This window comes from Alexandromys fortis, unplaced genomic scaffold, assembly GCF_014885135.2.
Source record: "Alexandromys fortis isolate MF-2015 unplaced genomic scaffold, M_Fortis_MF-2015_v1.1 scaffold_3, whole genome shotgun sequence".
Taxonomy (NCBI): Eukaryota; Metazoa; Chordata; class Mammalia; order Rodentia; family Cricetidae; genus Alexandromys; species Alexandromys fortis.
Window position 1 is genome coordinate 20,862,639 of NW_026067909.1, and position 18,721 is coordinate 20,881,359.

General features: G+C 50.6%; 1 protein-coding gene across 3 annotated transcripts in view; it reads right to left on the bottom strand.

Moving 5' to 3' along the window:
* Nucleotides 1-18,509, bottom strand: part of Dtx4 (deltex E3 ubiquitin ligase 4) — a 33,703-nt gene extending 15,194 nt beyond the window's left edge. The window contains exons 1-5 of one of the 3 annotated variants that reach the window (XM_050136730.1): nucleotides 18,485-18,509; nucleotides 8,910-9,633; nucleotides 3,695-3,756; nucleotides 2,413-2,574; nucleotides 283-344 (exon numbers count right to left, since the gene is read on the bottom strand). In XM_050136730.1, the coding sequence (XP_049992687.1) occupies nucleotides 283-344; nucleotides 2,413-2,574; nucleotides 3,695-3,756; nucleotides 8,910-9,526 (903 nt within the window). In that variant the 5' untranslated portion in view covers nucleotides 9,527-9,633; nucleotides 18,485-18,509. Of the gene's footprint in view, nucleotides 1-282; nucleotides 345-2,412; nucleotides 2,575-3,694; nucleotides 3,757-8,909; nucleotides 9,634-11,986; nucleotides 15,927-17,487; nucleotides 17,699-18,484 lie in introns of those variants that run through there. The other 2 variants (XM_050136728.1, XM_050136729.1) reach the window with 2 other exon arrangements.
* Between the last annotated feature and the right edge of the window lie 212 nt (nucleotides 18,510-18,721).

The window sequence follows — 18,721 nt, forward strand, 5'->3', positions numbered from 1 at the left end:
AAATCCATTCTAAAGGGAGTTCACAGGGCTTGGCACACTGTTTAGCTTAAACTCGGACAAGCATGGAAGGCAGCTTAGAATCGTTTAGAATTCTGCTAAATGGGGCAAGTTAAACCGTGGCTACAGCTGGAAACCTTGAACCTTGAAGTGATGGCATCAGCTAAATCCGTGCCAGCCAGGACTGAGAACACAGCACCTGCCGCATCCCGCGGAACATGGGGACAGAGGGCATGCACTTGGTGGTTGGGAAAGTGAACCCTACCCGGTGCCCCCTGGACTCACCTCTTCTGGGGGATGCCGGACCTTCTGCAGATATTTCTTTAACACTTCCTCTGGGGTTTTACCTATGGGGACAGGACAATCACTATATCACCAAGACGGAGGAGATAAGTCAACCAGCCTTGCCATTCTATGTTCTTCAGAGAGGAGAGTGAGGTGCAAGTTCAGAGAAAAGGGGGCGGAGGGAGCTGAGTTAGTAAAGTGTTTGCCTTGCAAGAATGAGGACCTACGCTTGGTCCCCAGAAACCAGATGAAAAAGGCAGTGTAGTGGAACATGCTTCTAATTCCAGAGATAGGGAACTGAAGACAGGCAGACCTCGGGGGTTTGCTGACAGCCAGCAAACCAGCATGACTGGAAAGCCCCAAGCAAGCAAGAGACCCTGTCTCAAAAACAAGGTAAATGGCATCTAAGGAATGATATTGAGGTTGACCTCTGGTCTCCTCCCTGCCCCCCCCCCATACACACACACGAGAAAAGGAGGTCAAATTATTTTGCAATAGTTTAAGGAGTGTGAGCAGAGGAGATGTTGTCCCAGATCAATCCAAATGGCTTGAGGAGGGACGAGCTGCTCCTGTCTGTCTTGCCCTCCTCCCGTCCACTCTGTGACATGTCTATTTCAGTAAATCCGCATTATAACTGAGATAAAACTATATTTCTCCTTCCTGATAATCAAGGAGCGTAGACTTGCCCAAATGATCCCTGGAGAAAACAGGAATGCAAACACTTTGCATCGCTCCTCAAACACCAGAAGTCGGGTTGCTTTTCTCTTACAACTCATTAAGCCCTAGCTCAGCTGTATAACATGCTGTCACACTCAAATTATTTTTATGGGAAAGCAGGAAGTTATGACCCCCAGTTTCAGGACAATCCTCCCTGGCTTCAGATAGTGCTGCTGCTGCCAGCAGATGCAGCCCAGCAGTGGAGAGAGGTTAAGGCTCTGGGAAGCATACTAAGGGCCAGGGGAACTAAGGATCTTCAGGAGCTGGATTTGAGAAGTCAGCTGACCAACCCAAAGGCAGAGGATAGGTTTGCATGGGTCTACAAGTCATCACAGAGCAAAGAGATCCATGGAATCTCGGGCTACTCCTCTGACGCCTGCAAGCTGTTTTCTCACCCATAAAATAAGGACAATTGATAGCACCTACTGCAGCAGGTGCTTTGACGACTGATGTGTGTACAGCCCGATAGCACTCGGCCAGATAAGGAGACATAGGTGCTATTAATAGTGCCAGGAAGAGGGCAGAAGTGTAAACCCCTGCCCTGACCGACTGGACGAAGAACAAGGCACACGGGTTCACTGGAGCAGGGAAATTGAAACAGACGGGGAAAGTAGAACAAGGGTTTGAGGAAGTTCAGCCAACAACAGCCAAAAGCTGAGATGCAGGCCCTTCCCTACCAATGCCCTGCGTCTCTGGAAAGAATTGAGCTTCTATTAGTTGAGAGCCTGTTACCTGTTGCCAGACCCTGGGCTAAGTGCTACACACAGACATTCTGACTCAAATTTCACAGGAAGTTTGTATGATGGAGGAGAAGCTCATCATTTCATAACCAACAGCAGCCAGCAGGACGGTCAGCCACAGAGTCAATCCAGAGTCTCTGTGGTCAAGGAGGGCACCCTTTCCCTTAGCAGCTGGATTACAAACAGGACACAGAGATTTGTGAACGAGAGTTCATTGGGCCCAAGGCCCAGAGAGACGTAAGACAGCGGTCGCTTTTCCGTTTTTTCACGGGCACATTCCAGGATATACCTGCTGGCACTGGGCATTACAAAGACAAGAAAGCAGAAGTTGTACCCAGCTAGCTAGTAACAAAGTTAGGGTTTCTTAAGGGTTTCTGTTCTGGCTCCAGCTTTGTGTCTCTTCTAACATACTGTCTTTGTAGAACACTTCACATCTTTATTTTTCTGTTACTGTTGCTTTTCATGTCTATGTGTCTCCAGGTAGTTCTTTTTGACCCGATCAACCCACTTTGGTTGACTCATCAAAATCTACCACTGAGGCCTGCTTGGCAGAGGAGGAAGTGACAGCCAAGGGGGGGGGGGGGAAAGCCACGACTTTGACCTTGGTGCAGGCAGAGACAGGACTGGAAGCCCAGACTTTCACTCCACGTATCTAATCAGAAGAGGCCTGTACCTTTCTTGGCCTGTTTTTTGGTGGTCTTGCGGCTTGTGTTAGAGACCCCTGGGATGGACTTTATTTCACTCTTGCTGACAGGGGGTGGGTGGAGGACCAGCTTTGGTGGCCGAGTGAGGCACACAGGCAATCCAGCTGCACTCATGAGGATCCCGGTGATTCCTGGAAGGGGCAGGGCAGGGGTGAGGAAGCGCTGAAGAATCCCAAGATTCCCACACCCCCCCTCCTATTTACCCACTCTTCTCCCTTGAGCAGTTTTCCTAACTCATGTGTTCCCTATACAGACATGCACAGTTGTATGCACGCTTGGGTGTGCGCGTGGGTGAAGGCCGGAAGACAGCTTTGTAAGTTGTTCCTCAGAAGCCAACCAACTCACTTAAAAATTATTAATTAAATGTACTTTTGCCCTGACCCCCACCTCTTAACTCCCTCTCGCTTGGTCTAAAAGCCCCTGCCCCACATTCGCGTCTTTCTGTTTTGGGAATCACTAATTCTGATCAGGGACTTCTGTGTGACCGTGGGTACAGAACTATCCATTAGAGTTCAGTGGAGTACATAACTGAAGGCAACAACTCCCCCTCCTCCAGAATCTATCAACAGCCACTAGTTCAACAGGGACATGCAGGGCTCTCTCTGTGGCCCTCCCTAGTCCATGCCTGACCAATGGCAAGCCCATTCTCATGAAGGCCCCGTGTAAACAGCCACAGCTAATGTAAGATCATAACTGAGCTGTCTGTACTAAACTGAGAAGGTGGACTTGTACAGTCTTCTTCCTATCTTCCACATCTTCCATTCTTCTCACCTCCCCCCCGCCCCATTCCATGATGTCCTTGGACCTTAGTTAGAGAGAATGCTCACCGCGTTTCTTGAGTCAAGATATCATTGGCCTGGACCTCACCAGGGGACTGGCGGCCAGCAAACTCCAGGAATATGCTTATCTCTGCCTCTCAAGCAGTAGGATTATATGCACACGTCATTATTCCCAAATTGCTTTTTTTCTTTTCTTTTTTTTTTAAAAAAACAAAACAAAACAGGGATTTTGGAATAAAAGTTCTGCCCTCATGCTTGCCTGTCAAACACTTTATTACATGAGCTATCCCCACAAAACCCCTGACATGCTCAGCTTTTAGCACCACCCCAAGTCTTCTTGTTCAACTCCTAAGTTCCCATTTTCTTCAGTTAGGCTCCAAATTCTCTCCTCTTTATAAATGAGTGTCCATTAGCTATCCCATGACTGATGTTTCAGCCTCAGCCAGTCCAGCCCAGGTCAGCTAGTTCTTACCTGCCAAGGCAGGGTTGACAGGGCTGGACCCATTCAAGTTCTTCACAGGCACAGTGGGGACCCTGTGGAAAGAAGGGGCATATGTAATATGGCTTTGACGAACATAACAAAATGAACCAGTGTTTAAACCTACCAAAGCGCACTAGGTTCTTCACACATCAGTGGGAGGTAAGAGGTTCAAAAGTGAGCTCAGATCACAACACCCGCCACTTAGAATTCGAGAATGCAGAATGGGTCCAGTGAATGCCAGGGTTTCTGGCCCTGCGCTAGCTGCCAACACCTTTGCCCTAACTTCCTTGTCTTCTTCCAGTCTCTCCTCGACGCTTTTTTACTCTCTGTTCTTGCTAGTCCTAGTTCCTTCCAGTCACACTCCTGCCTAAGAACCTTCATAAATGTCAGTTATTCTACCTAGATGTTCTTCTAAATTTCTGTCCATTTCCACTTACACTCAGCCTTGGCTAAAACAGATCTTTAGCCAAGATCAGAGCCATAACCCTTCCTCGCAAATGCATGCACCACAGGAATCTGCATTCCCCTGACCCCTTCTTCCCCGTCCGTCCCCCCCCCACACACAAAAAGTTTCTCAGAGTGGACATGCTGCAATCCCTGGTCCAGCACTTGGAAACCACTGCTTGAACAGCTGTCACTTCTCCTTGTCCCAGAAACTTATAAACACAAGCCGATCTCCTCTGCTCCCTGTCCTGTCCTCCCCAGCTCTGGAGAGGAGCCCACACAGCTGCCTGGGAAAAGCTAGGCCGCCCACAGTGAAAGCACCCACAGAGAAAATACAGGACACATAGAGATGGGACTTGTGCCATTCCAGGCTTCTGCCACCCAGGCTCCCACAGCTGGCTCAGAGAAGCCAGCGGGAATGGTGAGAGAAGCCTCTGGGAGCCAGGCAGCCTGAGAATCCAGCTGGGGTGGGGCTGTTCTGGGAAGTCAGAAAGAAGACATCAATAGTTATTTATGGGTCTATTTGAAAAGAACTTGTTGAACCCACTTTGGAACAATTATGCTTGATGTTGGGGGTGCAGCAGCTCTTTCTCCATCATACTAGGGGGAAACCACAACTGTCGACAACAGAAAAACCCCACACAATTCTCCCAACAATCTATGTAAGAGGCATGGCTGTCAAACTCACTGCATGGGTAACAGGGCTGGGCACACAGAGGTTAGGAAAACCAGACCAAGATTACAACATAGTATGCTGCTCTAGAGCCTTCCACTCTGCCTCCCATAATGCCAAGCTGTCTGCTAGCCCATGCTGTAATGAACAAAGCCATTATTAGGACAGAAGAGAGGCCTAACAGCCAGGTCTCTCTATCCTACACAGGCCTAGTATGATGAAGCCACTTTCCACAAAGACAGATGCGGTGAAGCTCATAAAACAATGTTGTTTATACATCTGACCAAATCAAAAAGCTACTTTTCTTTCTGAACTGCTCCCTGAATAAGGGAAGACTGGATATGGGGAGGGAACGATGTCTTTAAATAAGAGTCACCAGACCAGGGAAAAAGGAGTAGACTTCATTCCGGGTTCTGTAAATGACCAAACACTGAAAACAGTAAGAAGTCAGCTAACTGCTTGAGCCTCGGTGGTCTAGGGTTAGAATGTGTCCCCTTGGCAATTTCCCCTTCAACTGTTTGAGAGGAAGGTGACTCAAAAGCCCTGGACCCCCTCCAGGCAGATTCACCTTCCAGACTCTACAGGGAAAGGCTTGAAGAGCCTGCCTCCTGTGGTATGTTCCCTGGCTGCCCACCGGGGGACAGCACTCACACTACAGCCCTGCACCTGCCCCCTTTCACCACCTCCCCAGCCGGCCTCCACCTCAGCTGATAAAATACTGTGATCTCAGTGACAAAGGCCACCTTTGTTCCCACAAACTGGACTGGTGGGTTTCCACATGCTATCTGGTCAACCAGGAAACACTCCACTCCTCAGAGCAGCTCAAGAACTGTGGAGTGTGGGGGTCTAAAGAGAGATAGGGGAAGTCTGCTTGTGGAACCCCTGAATACTCAGAGACGCTGGTATCAACCGGTGGGGCCAACCTGGCCTGGTGAGTTAGGAAACGGGCAGTGTGGTCCTTAGTCTGTGGACAGCAGTGGAGCCAGGGTTGTGTGCTTTCCCAAACACCAGACAGGGAGGGAGAAATGGACAGTGGCTGCCCCATCTGTATTCAGCCTGCTTTGCCTTTGGCAGTGCTGGCCAGCTCCTCTGTATTCTGTGATCACATCTGTCTGCCTTTACCTCAGCTGTAAACAGGACCTGATAAATGTCTGCTCCCTCGGGGTCCCCATGAGGCTGTAGGATCTAGGTCAAGTAGACGGTAAACAGCAGAGCCTTGTGCAAATTTGGGCAACTGCTTACACTTTTATTTTCCAATCGTCAAAGGACTTGCTATCTGCCACTTCCTGCTTTAATAATCCAGTTTTCTCACATTCTTGAGCACAGGGTATCAGGTATAAAGGGCAGAGAAGAAAGCCCAGTAGTGCTGGGGACTAGGAGCAGGCAACACCTGCCTACCCTTCCCCCATGATTGCAGGTTAAAAGGAAAACCCCAGAAAACCTGTCCTCTGCCCTTGGGGCCTCAGCTATCTGAGCCAGAGCCCCTCCTAGGGAACAGCAATCCAATTACAGGCCTGCTTCTCACATCCTGGGTTGTTACCAGTTATGGGAGGGTTCAAGTTTTCATTTCCATTGATAAAATAAAACTAAGGAAAGAGAGGAGCTGACCCAGTGCAGGGAAAGGGGCGTGAATGGGGTTGGGGAGGGGGATATCCCTGCAGACCCTATGGTGAGAAAGCTCGTGTTTTCTGAGTTATTCACCAAACCAGGAAACCTCATGAAGGACAATGGCCTTGTCTCTAAGGCAACCAAAAACCATGCCTAGCTGGAGGTACAGAAACCTGGACTCTGAGGGGAGAGGGGTGATGGCTGCCCTGCACAGACCTCCCCACCCCTTTTAAGAACCTCCTGCTTGTGTCTGAATAGTTCACTGCATCTTTTGTTCCCTGCCAAGACTTTCTCTTCATCCCGCATTGCCTGCCCTCCCTGATCTTCTTCTTCTTTTTCTTTCCTGTGGGAAAGCTGTTTGAAGAGGTCACGGGCAGGGAGGATGGGGACGGGCTGTGTAATGACAGAAGGTTGATGGCAACGCCAGACAAAGCGGCTAACACACGCTCATTAGTGACCAAGAAAAGCTGGAAAAGAAGATGGCAATGGGGTGTGGGAGGTGGGAAAAGGTGAGAAGAAAGGGCTGGAAGGCAGACAGAGGTGGGAGGGGGCTCCCTTTCGGGAAGACAGAGCAAAAATCAACTCATTTCTATAGCCCTTTTGAAAGTGTGCTGCCAGGACTGAACTCCTTTCTGCGGTTTGGCAGAGGAATAAAGGAACGAAATGAAGCCTGTTGACCTCCTCAGACTCACTGCAGCTCAAGGGCTATCTGTCTCCGTGATGGCATGGGGTCACTGGGACATTTCTCAAGCGGGACAGAGACGAGGTGTAAATTGGATCAGCTCAGCTTTGACGTCAGTTCAGCAACAGCACAAGTGGTTAGCCATTAGATACACCACCATCATCATCATCATCTGCAACTAACCCCCACTGGACTCTGTGCAGTCTCTAACCCGAAGGCCTCATTTAATCCTTCGGACAACCCTAGGATGGAAGTACTATTATGTCATTCAACAGCCATGAACACTGAAGACAGAGGATGCAAAACTTACTCCAAGTGGCACAGCAAGGATTGTTCGAGCCCAACAATCAAGGGCTAGAGCGCCTAGCACACTGTTGCAATCCAGAAGAAAGGAGCAGAGGAACAGCAGGTTCCAGGCATCCCTTGCCCTCCATCCCATCCTTCACCCTAGAGGCAGTCATGAGCCTTCCATGCCTCCAAGAGGCATTATACGCTGCCTTCTGAGTCACTGTGGCTGTAGCCAAAACAACGATGGAACAGTGGGCACAATCCTGTGTTCCAACTTCTCTGCACCACATGAGCTGGGTGACCCTCCCAAGAAAAGATAAATCTTAGCAAAGTGCCCATGCATAAAATACATCAGTGACAGAGATGGGATAATAGTGGCAAGCCCATCTGGGACTTGTCAGAAAGTCGACTCAATCCACAGAGGTTTTCAGAATGATCCCATAAGCAGGTTATGTAAACCGGGAATCGTCATTTGACACACAAGGACACTGGTCCTTGCAAAGATCCTAGATCCTAGGGCTTCCATTAGTGAGAGGCAGGAAGAGAGGCTGTTCCAGCCCAGTGCTCCTCCCTCTGCTGCGTGTTTTCTTTCATTTCCCTTCCCCCTAGCTAAGACCTCCCTCTGCTAAGATGTCTGGAGACCCAGCTGAGTATTTATGGCCCTGCCTCAGGGCAGCCTGGATTTTCAGTCTTAGGGACCCATTCCAGCTTTCAAGCCATCTCAACCAAGGGGCACAGGACAGCAGCAAGGCCAGTCCTTTGAGGACAAAAGGAAGGGGGCTGGCTGTTATGAGTTGACAAGAAGTCAACAGGTTAGACAAAGGCTGCTGAGGGCACTGTAGGGACCTGGGCACTCCCATTTGGTGGATGAGGGATATCAAGAAAGTAAGAAACACTAATGGCGCCTACAACAGCTCCAGCATGTCATAAGCAAGCTGAAATGGGGTATGGGAGAAGCAATCCCTGCTTGGCACTTACTGTATGCCTGTACTGATCGGAATACCTGGCGTGTGTGTGGGTGGGGGGGGGGGGGCTGCAAGGCCAGACTCCTGCCACGTATCTGATTCTCTCCATCTGTGAAATGGGATAATGTCTCCAGTCATTATAAAAATTATAAATGAAAAGCTAAAACCATTAAACCAAAACACAGTGGAAGCTCAACTAATGCCGGCTACGATTTCCTAGCACCGTCATCTGTACTGGCTGGGACTGTAACATTGGTATGTTTGCAGTGTTTACTAATGATGAAGTCAGAGCTTCACGTGTGGGTCGTGCCTCAGACACAGCAACTAACAGGCAAAAACCTCAGTTATATCCACACCTCTTGGTGCCCTAATGTGAAATTGCTCCTTGTTCACACCAGGCTGGCTTCCACCTACCAGGGGCAGCTCAGTCTGACAAGGCTAGGCATGCCTGTCTTAGCCAGTCCATCTTGCTGTCTGACCCACAGGTGAGTCACAGGCTACCTCTAAGGTGGGTAAGTGCTCTGTGGCAGCCATGGGAACACCTACCCCGAGGCAATCAGAACCCGGGACTGGGCAATGGCCAGTCGCTGCAGGTTGGACCGATTCAAGGTGGCCAATGCCACCCTTCCAGGCTTCCTGTTGCTTCCTTGTGGGCTGGTGGGGGAGCCTGCAGTTGCCCCAGCTGGTGTATTAGAGACTTGTCTCCGGATCACCTGTGATGGAGCAGTCTTCCCTGGGCCTCGCAAGGTGCCGGAAGTATCTAGCGGCTTCGTCCCAGGGCCAGGTGGTGGGGGCAGCTTGCCCACTCCAGAGGGAGCTATGTTCTTGCGAGTTCCTGGAGGCTGAAGGGGCCCACTGCTCCCATGGACCACAGCAGCCTTGACGCTCATCACCAAAACACACTGTGGACAGGAACAGGGTGGTGCAGGGGGGGAAGTGGTCGTTCCAGGATTGACTGGCCAGGACTGAGCCTTCGGCATAGTGCCTGTGACCATGGGGTAGATGAGGTCTAGTCGGCGGCGGATACGGCGCTGGCGCTGGGTCTGCCTGTTGATCTGGCCCATGGTGCTGAAGTCAATGATGTAGCTGAAGCCAATGGAAGTGAGGTCGATCCAGGGGTGCTGTTTCTCATAGGCATGCTGGATGGTAATACCCACTTCCATGTCATAGGGTGTCCAGGAACCATTGTCGTTCTCCCACTCCCAAACGACACCCTTCCCAGGGGCTGAGGATGGGTCGTAGTAGTTGCGGCGAACTGGACGTAGGGTCCCTGCCGAAGACAGAGGAGGGAGGCGTCAGGGTTAGTGGAGAACACCACTGGTGTGTATTAGATTCACAGGTCAGCATAACTGCAGTCCTACTGCGTGGCAGGCCCTGCACTGCCTAGTAGGGTTTTGAATAAGACTCATTCAGGAGTCTACAACAATCCAGGGTAGAAGCAGATGAAGCCACACAGAGGGCACGGGAAGCATTGCCAGGCAGCAGAATGGACCTCCAAACTCAGGGTTCAGGAATACTGATTTGGAGACAAATCAGTTCACTTTCCAGCTAATACACTCAGTCAACTCTTGTTCAGAGGAATAAGGCAACTCTCCCTGGGAGTTTTTGAAAAAAAAACAAAAAACAAAAAACAAAAAAAAAAACAGGCATTAAAGGTGCCAGAATTTCCATGACCATCTGGTAACTCTCACTTGGGGGAGAAATGCCCTTATGCAGAGGAGAGTTCATATGCCATCCCGGCCCCTCTGAAGAGCCCTGCACCCAGGGTTATAGAGGAAAGAACACAGAGCCATGGAACTCCAGAAGAAAGAAAGACAAGTTTGCTTCCATCTAAAAGGTCAGGAGTTGTGAAAATGAAGCTGACCATGGCTCTTTTGGAGCACATTTTAAAAGAAGGAAAAAGTGGGATAGTGAGATGGCTCAGGGGGAGGGAACGTGCTTCTAAACCTGATGACCTCAACTTGGCCCCCAGGACTCACATGGTGGAAGGAGAAAACTAACTCCCATAAGTTGCCCTCTGACCTCCGCACACATGCCGTAGCTCAACCCATCCCCTCCTCTGCCAAACAAATAAATGTAAAAACAAAACAAAACAAAAACAAAAGTTAAGATGAAAAGGTGTTATTGGGATATAGGGCATCATCTTGAGAGAACTCTCACCTAGTTCCCGGGAATTGAGTCTTTTATCAGCAGTAATAACATTCTCAATGGTCACGAGAATAATTTCATAATTATCTAAGGTTTTCTTCCAAGAAACTCAACCCTTCTAAAGATAGCATCCTCTTCGTTTTTATAGTCTCCCTATGGGTTTGGAAGAACCAAGGGGATAACGAGATAAGGCGATCACAGGGATGACCCAGCAGGCCCACAAGGGAACTGGACTCCAGAATCTCTACACCTTTTTCCTCTCTCCACCCTAGTAACAAATTCTGTGTCCAACCAGGACTCATTTCATGGCATCAACATCAAGGCTAAAGGCTGAAGGGGGCTCTGAGATGCTGGGGTCCCTACATCTGCCAGTTTACACTCTATCTGAGGAAGTGGTGGGAAAAGGCTCCCCTTCCCTGGCCTCTGACCCACCCCTTCCCCCAATCCAGAGGGAGACACCATGACTGGGACAGAATGCCATTCAAGGGGGAAAGAAAGGAACAATGGTTATTCAGGCCTTTGCCAGGGTCATAACCTACTCCCCACCCCATCTCCAAGCCCCTTAATAACCCAAAACATCAACATTCAGAGGCAGGAGGGAGAAGCAGAACAATTCTCCATTCAGGGCCAGGACTCTGTTAGGGGCCCTAGGGTATCAGGATGGAGGGGGAAGTTCCCGGGTTAGCCTCCATTTCCTTCCTCAGCAGCAGGTCAGCTTTCTGGGGAACAAAGCGCAGGGTCCATGGAGGAGGTTCCATTCCTTCCTGCTGTGGGGGGAAGCCTTCTTTCCTCATCTCTTAGGACTATGCATAGCTCTAACAGGTGGATTTGAAGACAGGCAGGAACCTGTCATGCAGCAATTGCTCAATCAAATAGTGATTATTATTGCAGTTCACCCTTGAGATGTTATAGGAAAAGTGCAGTAAGAGGACGTGTGTGTGTGTGTGTGTGTGTGTGTGTGTGTGTGTGTGTGTGTAGGGGGGGGGGAGACACAGGAGAAAGAGAAAAGATATGAAATCACCCTGCCCCTATTCAGTCTTTACTCTTGGTTGCTTACAGACACAACTTCCATGGCAATCCTATAAACCACTGACAGATAAGAAAATGAAGTTCAGAGAGTTTAATGACACTTTTGAAAATGCCCTCCAGGGAACAGGGGCAATGCACTTGTTTAGAGCTTCCAAACGCACTTAAAAAGCAGTGATTTTGTCTGTTTGATCAATTCGTTTTTAGCCAATAAAGTTATCAATCCTGTAAAAGTTTGAACATTGTCTCTGAACTCCCTAGGCCACGTCCTGGCTCCATACACACCTTCCTAGTTTATCTTCTTCTATCCTTTGCATTTCCCACTATCTCTGTCAGATACAGACCTAATCCTCATGTCTTCCATTGCAGTTCCGTTTCTACTGGCAAGCCCTTGTGATTTTCCCCTACTGCAACTCTCTCTTTTAGTTCTTAGGCCACTGTCCGCTCACCTGTCCCAGCCCCACGCCTCAGGAAGCTTTCTGTGCAGAAGTGGACTGACAGTTTTCAGATGTCTCCACTAGATGTCTAGGCTTACTCTCCTTGTAGGTGCTGAGTGTTGGCAGGGATACGGCTGTGTGGCTCTTTGTAGTCCACTCCCTAAGGCGAGGTCTGGCGTTATGAAAACACCATAAACTGTGCCACAACGGACTGAACACTCTGGCTACTATCAGATTTGTTCACGGATCGCAGGTTGCTCCGCATTCCATTAGTTGCTATGGAAAATGCAAAACTCCGGCATTCCTTAGCAGTGTGCAGTCGGCAAAGGGAGCCAGAAGGCAAATGTGGGAGGGATTGTTTATGACGCAAAATGAGCCAAAAGGACATCAAGGGAACTCCAGTTGTCAGGGAAAGTGACTGGACACCTTCTCTGCTTACATCTTCCCCCAATTTTCTTTTCTTCAGCCAGGACCAAAAACCCCTGCTTCACCCACCTCTACAGCTCCTTCCCCCCATATACTCTACACACATTTCTTTCGCACTGGCCTCCAGTCTCTCCCGCTGCTGGTCTCTGCTTCTAGAAACCGTCACCATGCTAGGTCCCCCTTCCTAGCCACTCAGCAAAAATTGTTTGTTGGCTCTTTCAGATTAAATAAAACTCATTTCACCCCAATGAAAATTCTGTGACCAAGCCAAATCCTGTTCCCACTTTTTAACAGCACTGATCTCGGCGCACAGTTTGCATATTTATCTAAGTGGCTCGTTAGATGCGGATCCGCCTCTCTCCCTAGATCCTCAATCTGATGACAGTGAGCATCAAACCATTTACCCTAACTCTGTCCCACAGGTTTGACATTTATTGAGCCTGAGGGGCTCACTAACATAGTGACTGATAACTGGAGTAATGATGGCTTGTGGAACTTTTGAAGAAATAGATGACAACTGACATAAGACTTGAAAGATACGGAGACTTTCAACAGTCAAATGGAAAGAAAGGGCTTCTTTCCAAGGGGAACCACATGAATAGGCGGGGTGGAGAAAACCACAGAACTACCAGGAGAATCTACGGCACAGAGGACCAAGCTATAGCCAGGGCATAAAAGGTCTAGAACACCAAGCTGTGATGGGCTTTGTTTGAGGGTGAGGAAGAGCTAGTGAAGAGTAGCTGCTCTCCTGATCAGTTCAGAGAGGGTGGACAAGTGTTAGGGAAAGCAAAAAGAGAGGCGGGGAGACCCTACAGAGAGGACTGGGAGGGAGTTGGGCACAGGCAGCTGAACACTCTGCAAATGAGGTTTCAAGGCTGCTTGTTCACAACCTCCAGGAACCCAGCAATGACCCCAAGACCCAAGAGCCTTGGTCTGGGAATCCAGTTCTCTTTATCCACATCAAAATTTCAGCCAGCAGGGCACACATGTTGCATTCCTGGAAATATTAGCCACTCAGGCTCTGAATAAGAGGATGAGTCAAAGAATCCTGAGGTTGACCACAAGAAGAGTACAAAACGGTAGCAAACAGAGGGATGTAAAGATGAGCTAGGTTTTTGGAGAGAAAGTTGCTGAATTTGGTTTAGCCCTATAGGGTAGCCATCAAAAACATCTAACCTCAGAACAAAAAGTTTGGGAGAAGAGAGAAGATATTTTATTCCTACAGACTTCTCTAGTTGGAATATTCTAGGCCTGGCTATTCTAGAATCAGGACAGTGGATTAGACAATCTGAAGAAGTTCCATCCACCTGGGTCCTATGGTGTGAGGACCCAGGGAGAAGATTTCCAATACAGTAGGCATAGAGGATGTTCACAAACCAAAGAGGAAGGAAGAGAAGGAAAAAATGGTTTTCTCACTTCAAAGCATTGGAGATGTTTTGTCTTTGGGAACTGGAAGACTGCTCCAGGCATGGGCTTAGATCTCTGACAGGTGACCCACACCTGTGTTTTTATAGTCTACTCTTTAAGCTCTCAGCTTCTCATACCAGCACGATTTCAGCTCAACCTCAGTGTAGAAAGCTCCATAAGAGCAAATTTGTGGATGTTCTATTCCTGATAGGCCCCCCACACCTACCACTGCACGTGAAATTAGTCCACAAATGCAACAAGCATACATGGGGCACTTCACTGGACTCTTAGCTCTGTCACTGACAAAGTAACTTGAACTCTTGAGCAATTTAAGCTTTTTCAACTTGCTCCTCTTTCCATAAAATGGGACTAGTCTTTGTATTATCCTCGTGAAGCTGAAACAAGACACCCGTGCAACTCTCTTGGCATGATGTATCTCTAGTACCCACTTGGTAACCATTACGTCTAACCCCTCCATTCCTGTGTCCACACTAGCTAGTATGCGATAGGAGGGATTCCGTCAAATCTTGCAGCCCCACTCACTCCATCGGGCCCTTCTCATTAAAGATAAAAAGAGACAGGCTAGCACTAAAAGCTTTGGGCTGGAAATACTTCACTCTTGGGTCAACCTATTATCATTAGCATTGTTGTTGGTGCGGGGGTCTGGGGTCTGCATGTGCAGATGCTTATGCTGGAAGAAAGGGACTCTGAAGGCTTCTCTCCAATCGATGACAGATATGGGAAGGCCTGACTATAACAGACAAGGAAGATGACAGTAGAGGACTTTGCACAGAGCGGACTCTACTAAGGCATACAGACTGGTCCAGAACCCCTTCCCTCCTTACCTTTTTAAATATTCTCCAGCCCAAACGCCTAGAGAAAAGTAACCTAGAATGCAAATCAGCTCCTATTTGCAAAAGTCTGGGGAAGGAAAACCCAGGGCAAACAGAAGTGGGTAGATGGGTGTCTGCAACCTCCTAGCCATCTCCCTGGAGACAGTCTGGATGCAGTCAAGAGCTCGAAGGAATGAAGAGACCAAGCTCACTAGGTATCCAGGCATACAACTCTGAAGAGAGAAAGCTCTCATGTCAAATGCCTATAAAAACAAGACAACCAAAGGGAAAGGAATTGCCTCTAGGCAGGGGACTTCCAGCTTGTCTGGCTTTATAGGGACTTTTCTGGTTCCCAGCTTTACAGTGTGGCTTGGGGACAGTGAGTAATTTAATTAAACATTGCCAGGGCTTGGCTAAGGTTGCCTGGGAGCTGGTGGCTTAAAGTTCCTAACATGTCGCGGTCTCATCAATGGTCTTCATTGAGAGGAACCGAGTTCTTGTGTGGACGCAGGAGGGAGCAGAAGGGGGTCAGCGCTGACATGAAGGAATTCTAATCTGCACTGACAAGCTCCCTGGCAGGCCCAGCCTTTCTAGGAATTCAGCCTTTAGCATCCACTTGGAGGAGAGAGGTGCCCAGGAAAGTGAACTTTATGCGGGAAAGAGGGACGACGCCAGAGCAGTGTGGATGTGAAACACGCAAGGCAAACTTTAAAATGTTTAAAGGATTCAGGCTGGAGGAGGTGGTGCACATCTGTAACCAATCCCAGCACTTAGGAGGCTGAGACAGGGAGTTGGCCAGTTTGAGGCCAGCCTGAAGGAAATACCTAGATCATATTTTTGAAAGGGGTGCAGAGGCAGAAGAAACAGCTCAGCTGCAGAGTCTTGCCGAGGACCGTGACTATTTCTCAGCCTCAGACCTAAAACAGAAGAAACTAAGTGAACTGCCATAATCAGTGGGCATAGGGTGTGCCCCAAGAAGAGCCCCCAGCAGCCAAAACCTGGGAAGGAGATACTGTCATTCACTCCAGGTCCTCTACAACTTCACTCTGTGGGGAACAACATCCAGGCCATGGCTGCTCCTAGACCTGTGTCCATCTTAAATAGCCCCCAATGCAGATTAAACCTCTGACTTCCTAACAGTGGGGCAGGGGATGGGGCCGGCCCATGGCTAGGATGGCTCTCCATATGCTGCACAGACTTAGTCTGAAATAGAAGAGCCAAACTTGCTGTTTTATTTTGAGCAGGCCTGGAACTCCCTGTCAGGTGGTCTGCCGATCCCACCTCCAGGGCTCAGCTGCTTCCTCCATCACCCCCCCCCATGCCCTCCATCTGAGGTCCCCACGCCTCACTTCCATGTCCTCTACCCAAATGCACAATGGCATCTAATTCCTACATCTAATCCTCTTACCCCACCTCCCTGCATTCCTCTTTGTCCTCTCTTCCTCTCAGCTCCTCCTCCCCACTTTCTCCATGAAGGCTCAAGCCTGACAGATGCTGAAACTTCTGGAACATTCGCCCCTCCCCCCAGAAAGTTGTCTTCCATTGGCAAGGGTCATTCAGTTTTTGGCAAACAGGCTTTTCAGAGTTGTGACCGCAGATAACAAGAGGGGGGAACTATACTTCTTTCCCATGACAATTCCAATTAGCACACAGGATGTGAGGGTTTTTCCTAGGAAGTTCAGAGGACCTGTCCAGCAGCTGTTCCCTGAGCCACAGGGCCCTCCTCCCCCTCTCCCTCCCCACCACACCTGCTTCTCCAGGCTCTGCAGCTACCCCCCTTGGGAAAGGCCAGCCAGAATTCCAGAAATGACCCCCAATTAAAAAGATTACTCTCTGGAGACAGGAACTTGTCCCAGGTCATCAGTTAAATTAAACTTGAACACACTAGACCCAGGGGAAAGAGCAACTGTGATTTCCTTCTCCCTCCTGACTCCAAAGCCATATTCTAACTTCTGCAGTTCCATTCCAGGCTAAGGGCTGCACAGCTGGGAGATTCCTAGTGGTTTCGATGGCAACTTGGTTTTTATGTAAAGACGAGAGTTCAGTGCCTTGGGAGGCCAGAGTGGCCCTTGTATGCTACTTAAGAAAAACAAAACTGGGGACAGTTTCTTCTTAGCCTTCCACCTACTCTCTCCCTCCTCCTCCACGGACAAAGGGAGCAGCTTCCCTGCCAGGCATTCCAGAGCCCAGTCCTTCCCCCTCCTCTCTCCATCTGCTCTGGCCTGTTGCTTCAGCACTTGGAGCATACAAGCAGAGGCATCTGTGGATGCCACCACATCCAGGATGGTCCGGCCCTGAAACCCCTGGCTCCATTCTCTCTTTCCAGTAACATTCCCACACTTCCACACACCAGACTGCAATTAGAGTCAGGGGATCACTCTGTTTCCCCAAGTCTTACACCCAGGACTAGAAAGCTGGGTTCACAGAGGAGGGCCAGAGACAGCAAGGTTAAAAGGGGAATATGTGGTAGCAACAAGGGTGCTTGAGACAAAGCAGGGTCAGCCAAGGTGTGAGCAGCCAAGGGGCTCCAGCAATGTTTTTGCTTGCTAAGCATTGCTTGGGGGCTGCAAAGTCCTAGAGGTCCTGCATAAAGAGGCACTAGGGGCTGAAAGGGGGTACAAAGGGGTCTCCTGCTGTTAAGCTGTAGTTGAGTTTGCTTAATCAAGGTACTTTAAACTACTTGGAAGGACATTTATTTGGAGGTGGTCATGGGATCCTGAGAGGATCTAGGGAAGGAAAGCACCTGCCCTCAACACCGATCGCTGACACCAGTAAGAGAAACTGCCCACAACCCACGACCACGAGGGCGGTAGCTCCCGGGATAGACAAGGGCTGTGGGCGGCTCACCCGTGTCTTGACGGAACTGGTTCATGGACTGCAGGTCGATGATGTAGGGCGCGAGCCGACTGTCCACCTGGCCCAGTACCACGCTGCCCCCGGCGCGGGGACCCGCGCGCACCACCGCCTCGATGTGGTGGCTCACAGCGGGGCTGTAGGGACGCCAGCGGCCGTGCTCGTTCAGCCATTCCCACACCACCACGGCCGAGGCCAGGAGCATGGCGAGCCCGGGGCTGTGGCGCGCCGCTGCCCGTCTCCCGGGCCCGGTCTCCTGCGCTTCCTCCGGCGCCGCCGCCTCCGGGCCTGGACCGCGCCCCCCGCCCCGCGCCCCGCCGCCGCGGGCAGCCTCAGCTGCGGGACATGGGGGAGTCCGCAGCCGCGCAGGGACCGGGACGCGGACCCCGGGGCCGCCCGCCTCCGACCGCGCTCCGCCGGGCTTCGCCGCTGCTCCGAAGGGTCCAGTGGCTTCATGCAAAGGCCCGGCCCTGTGCTCTCGCCGCCCCGCCTTGCAAAGCCACCCGGGGGCGCGCGGCCCGAGCGGCGCTGCTGCACCCGCCTCGCACCAGTTGCGCCTCGGGCTCCGCGGGCGTCCGCGTGGATCGCCCTCTCGGTGCGGAGCGCGGCTACCGCGGCGGCACTGTTCCCCCTCCCTGCGGCTTGGCTCGGTGCCTTCCAGAAGGAGTCGCCCCTCCCCGGCAGTGCGCCAGGACGAGCTCGCTCCCGCGGACGCTTCCCTAGTCCCCGGGTGCCGAGAGCACGCGCGCCATCCCGACCCCAGCGGCCACGGCCGGGCCTTAACTTTGCAATCTCTTCGAAAATGGAACTTTCTGTCTTTCTTTCCGTTTTCAGCGCAGCGCCGAATGAGTCTGCGGCGCGAGCTCCGGGGGTCGCATTTTTCTCCGGCTCGCGCACGCACGGACACACTCACACTCGCACACAAACACAGACACACACACGCACACACACACGAACAACCCCACGCCCTCCTCGTTCTGCCTGCTATTACCTCATCTTCGCCTGCATCCTTCCTTAGCTGTCGGTCAAGGATGAAGAAGCCACGCCTCCTGGCCACTCGCACCAGAGCGCTAGAGCTTTCTCGCCCCCTGCTGATCGGAAACCTCATGTACAGGTCAAAGGCCACACACTGGTGACCACTGAGAGCCAGAGCCAAAAGAGAGCAGAAAAGGTCTTGTTGGACTATTTCTCTATTGTTAGAGTTAGAAGGCACAGGCTAAACTGGTTC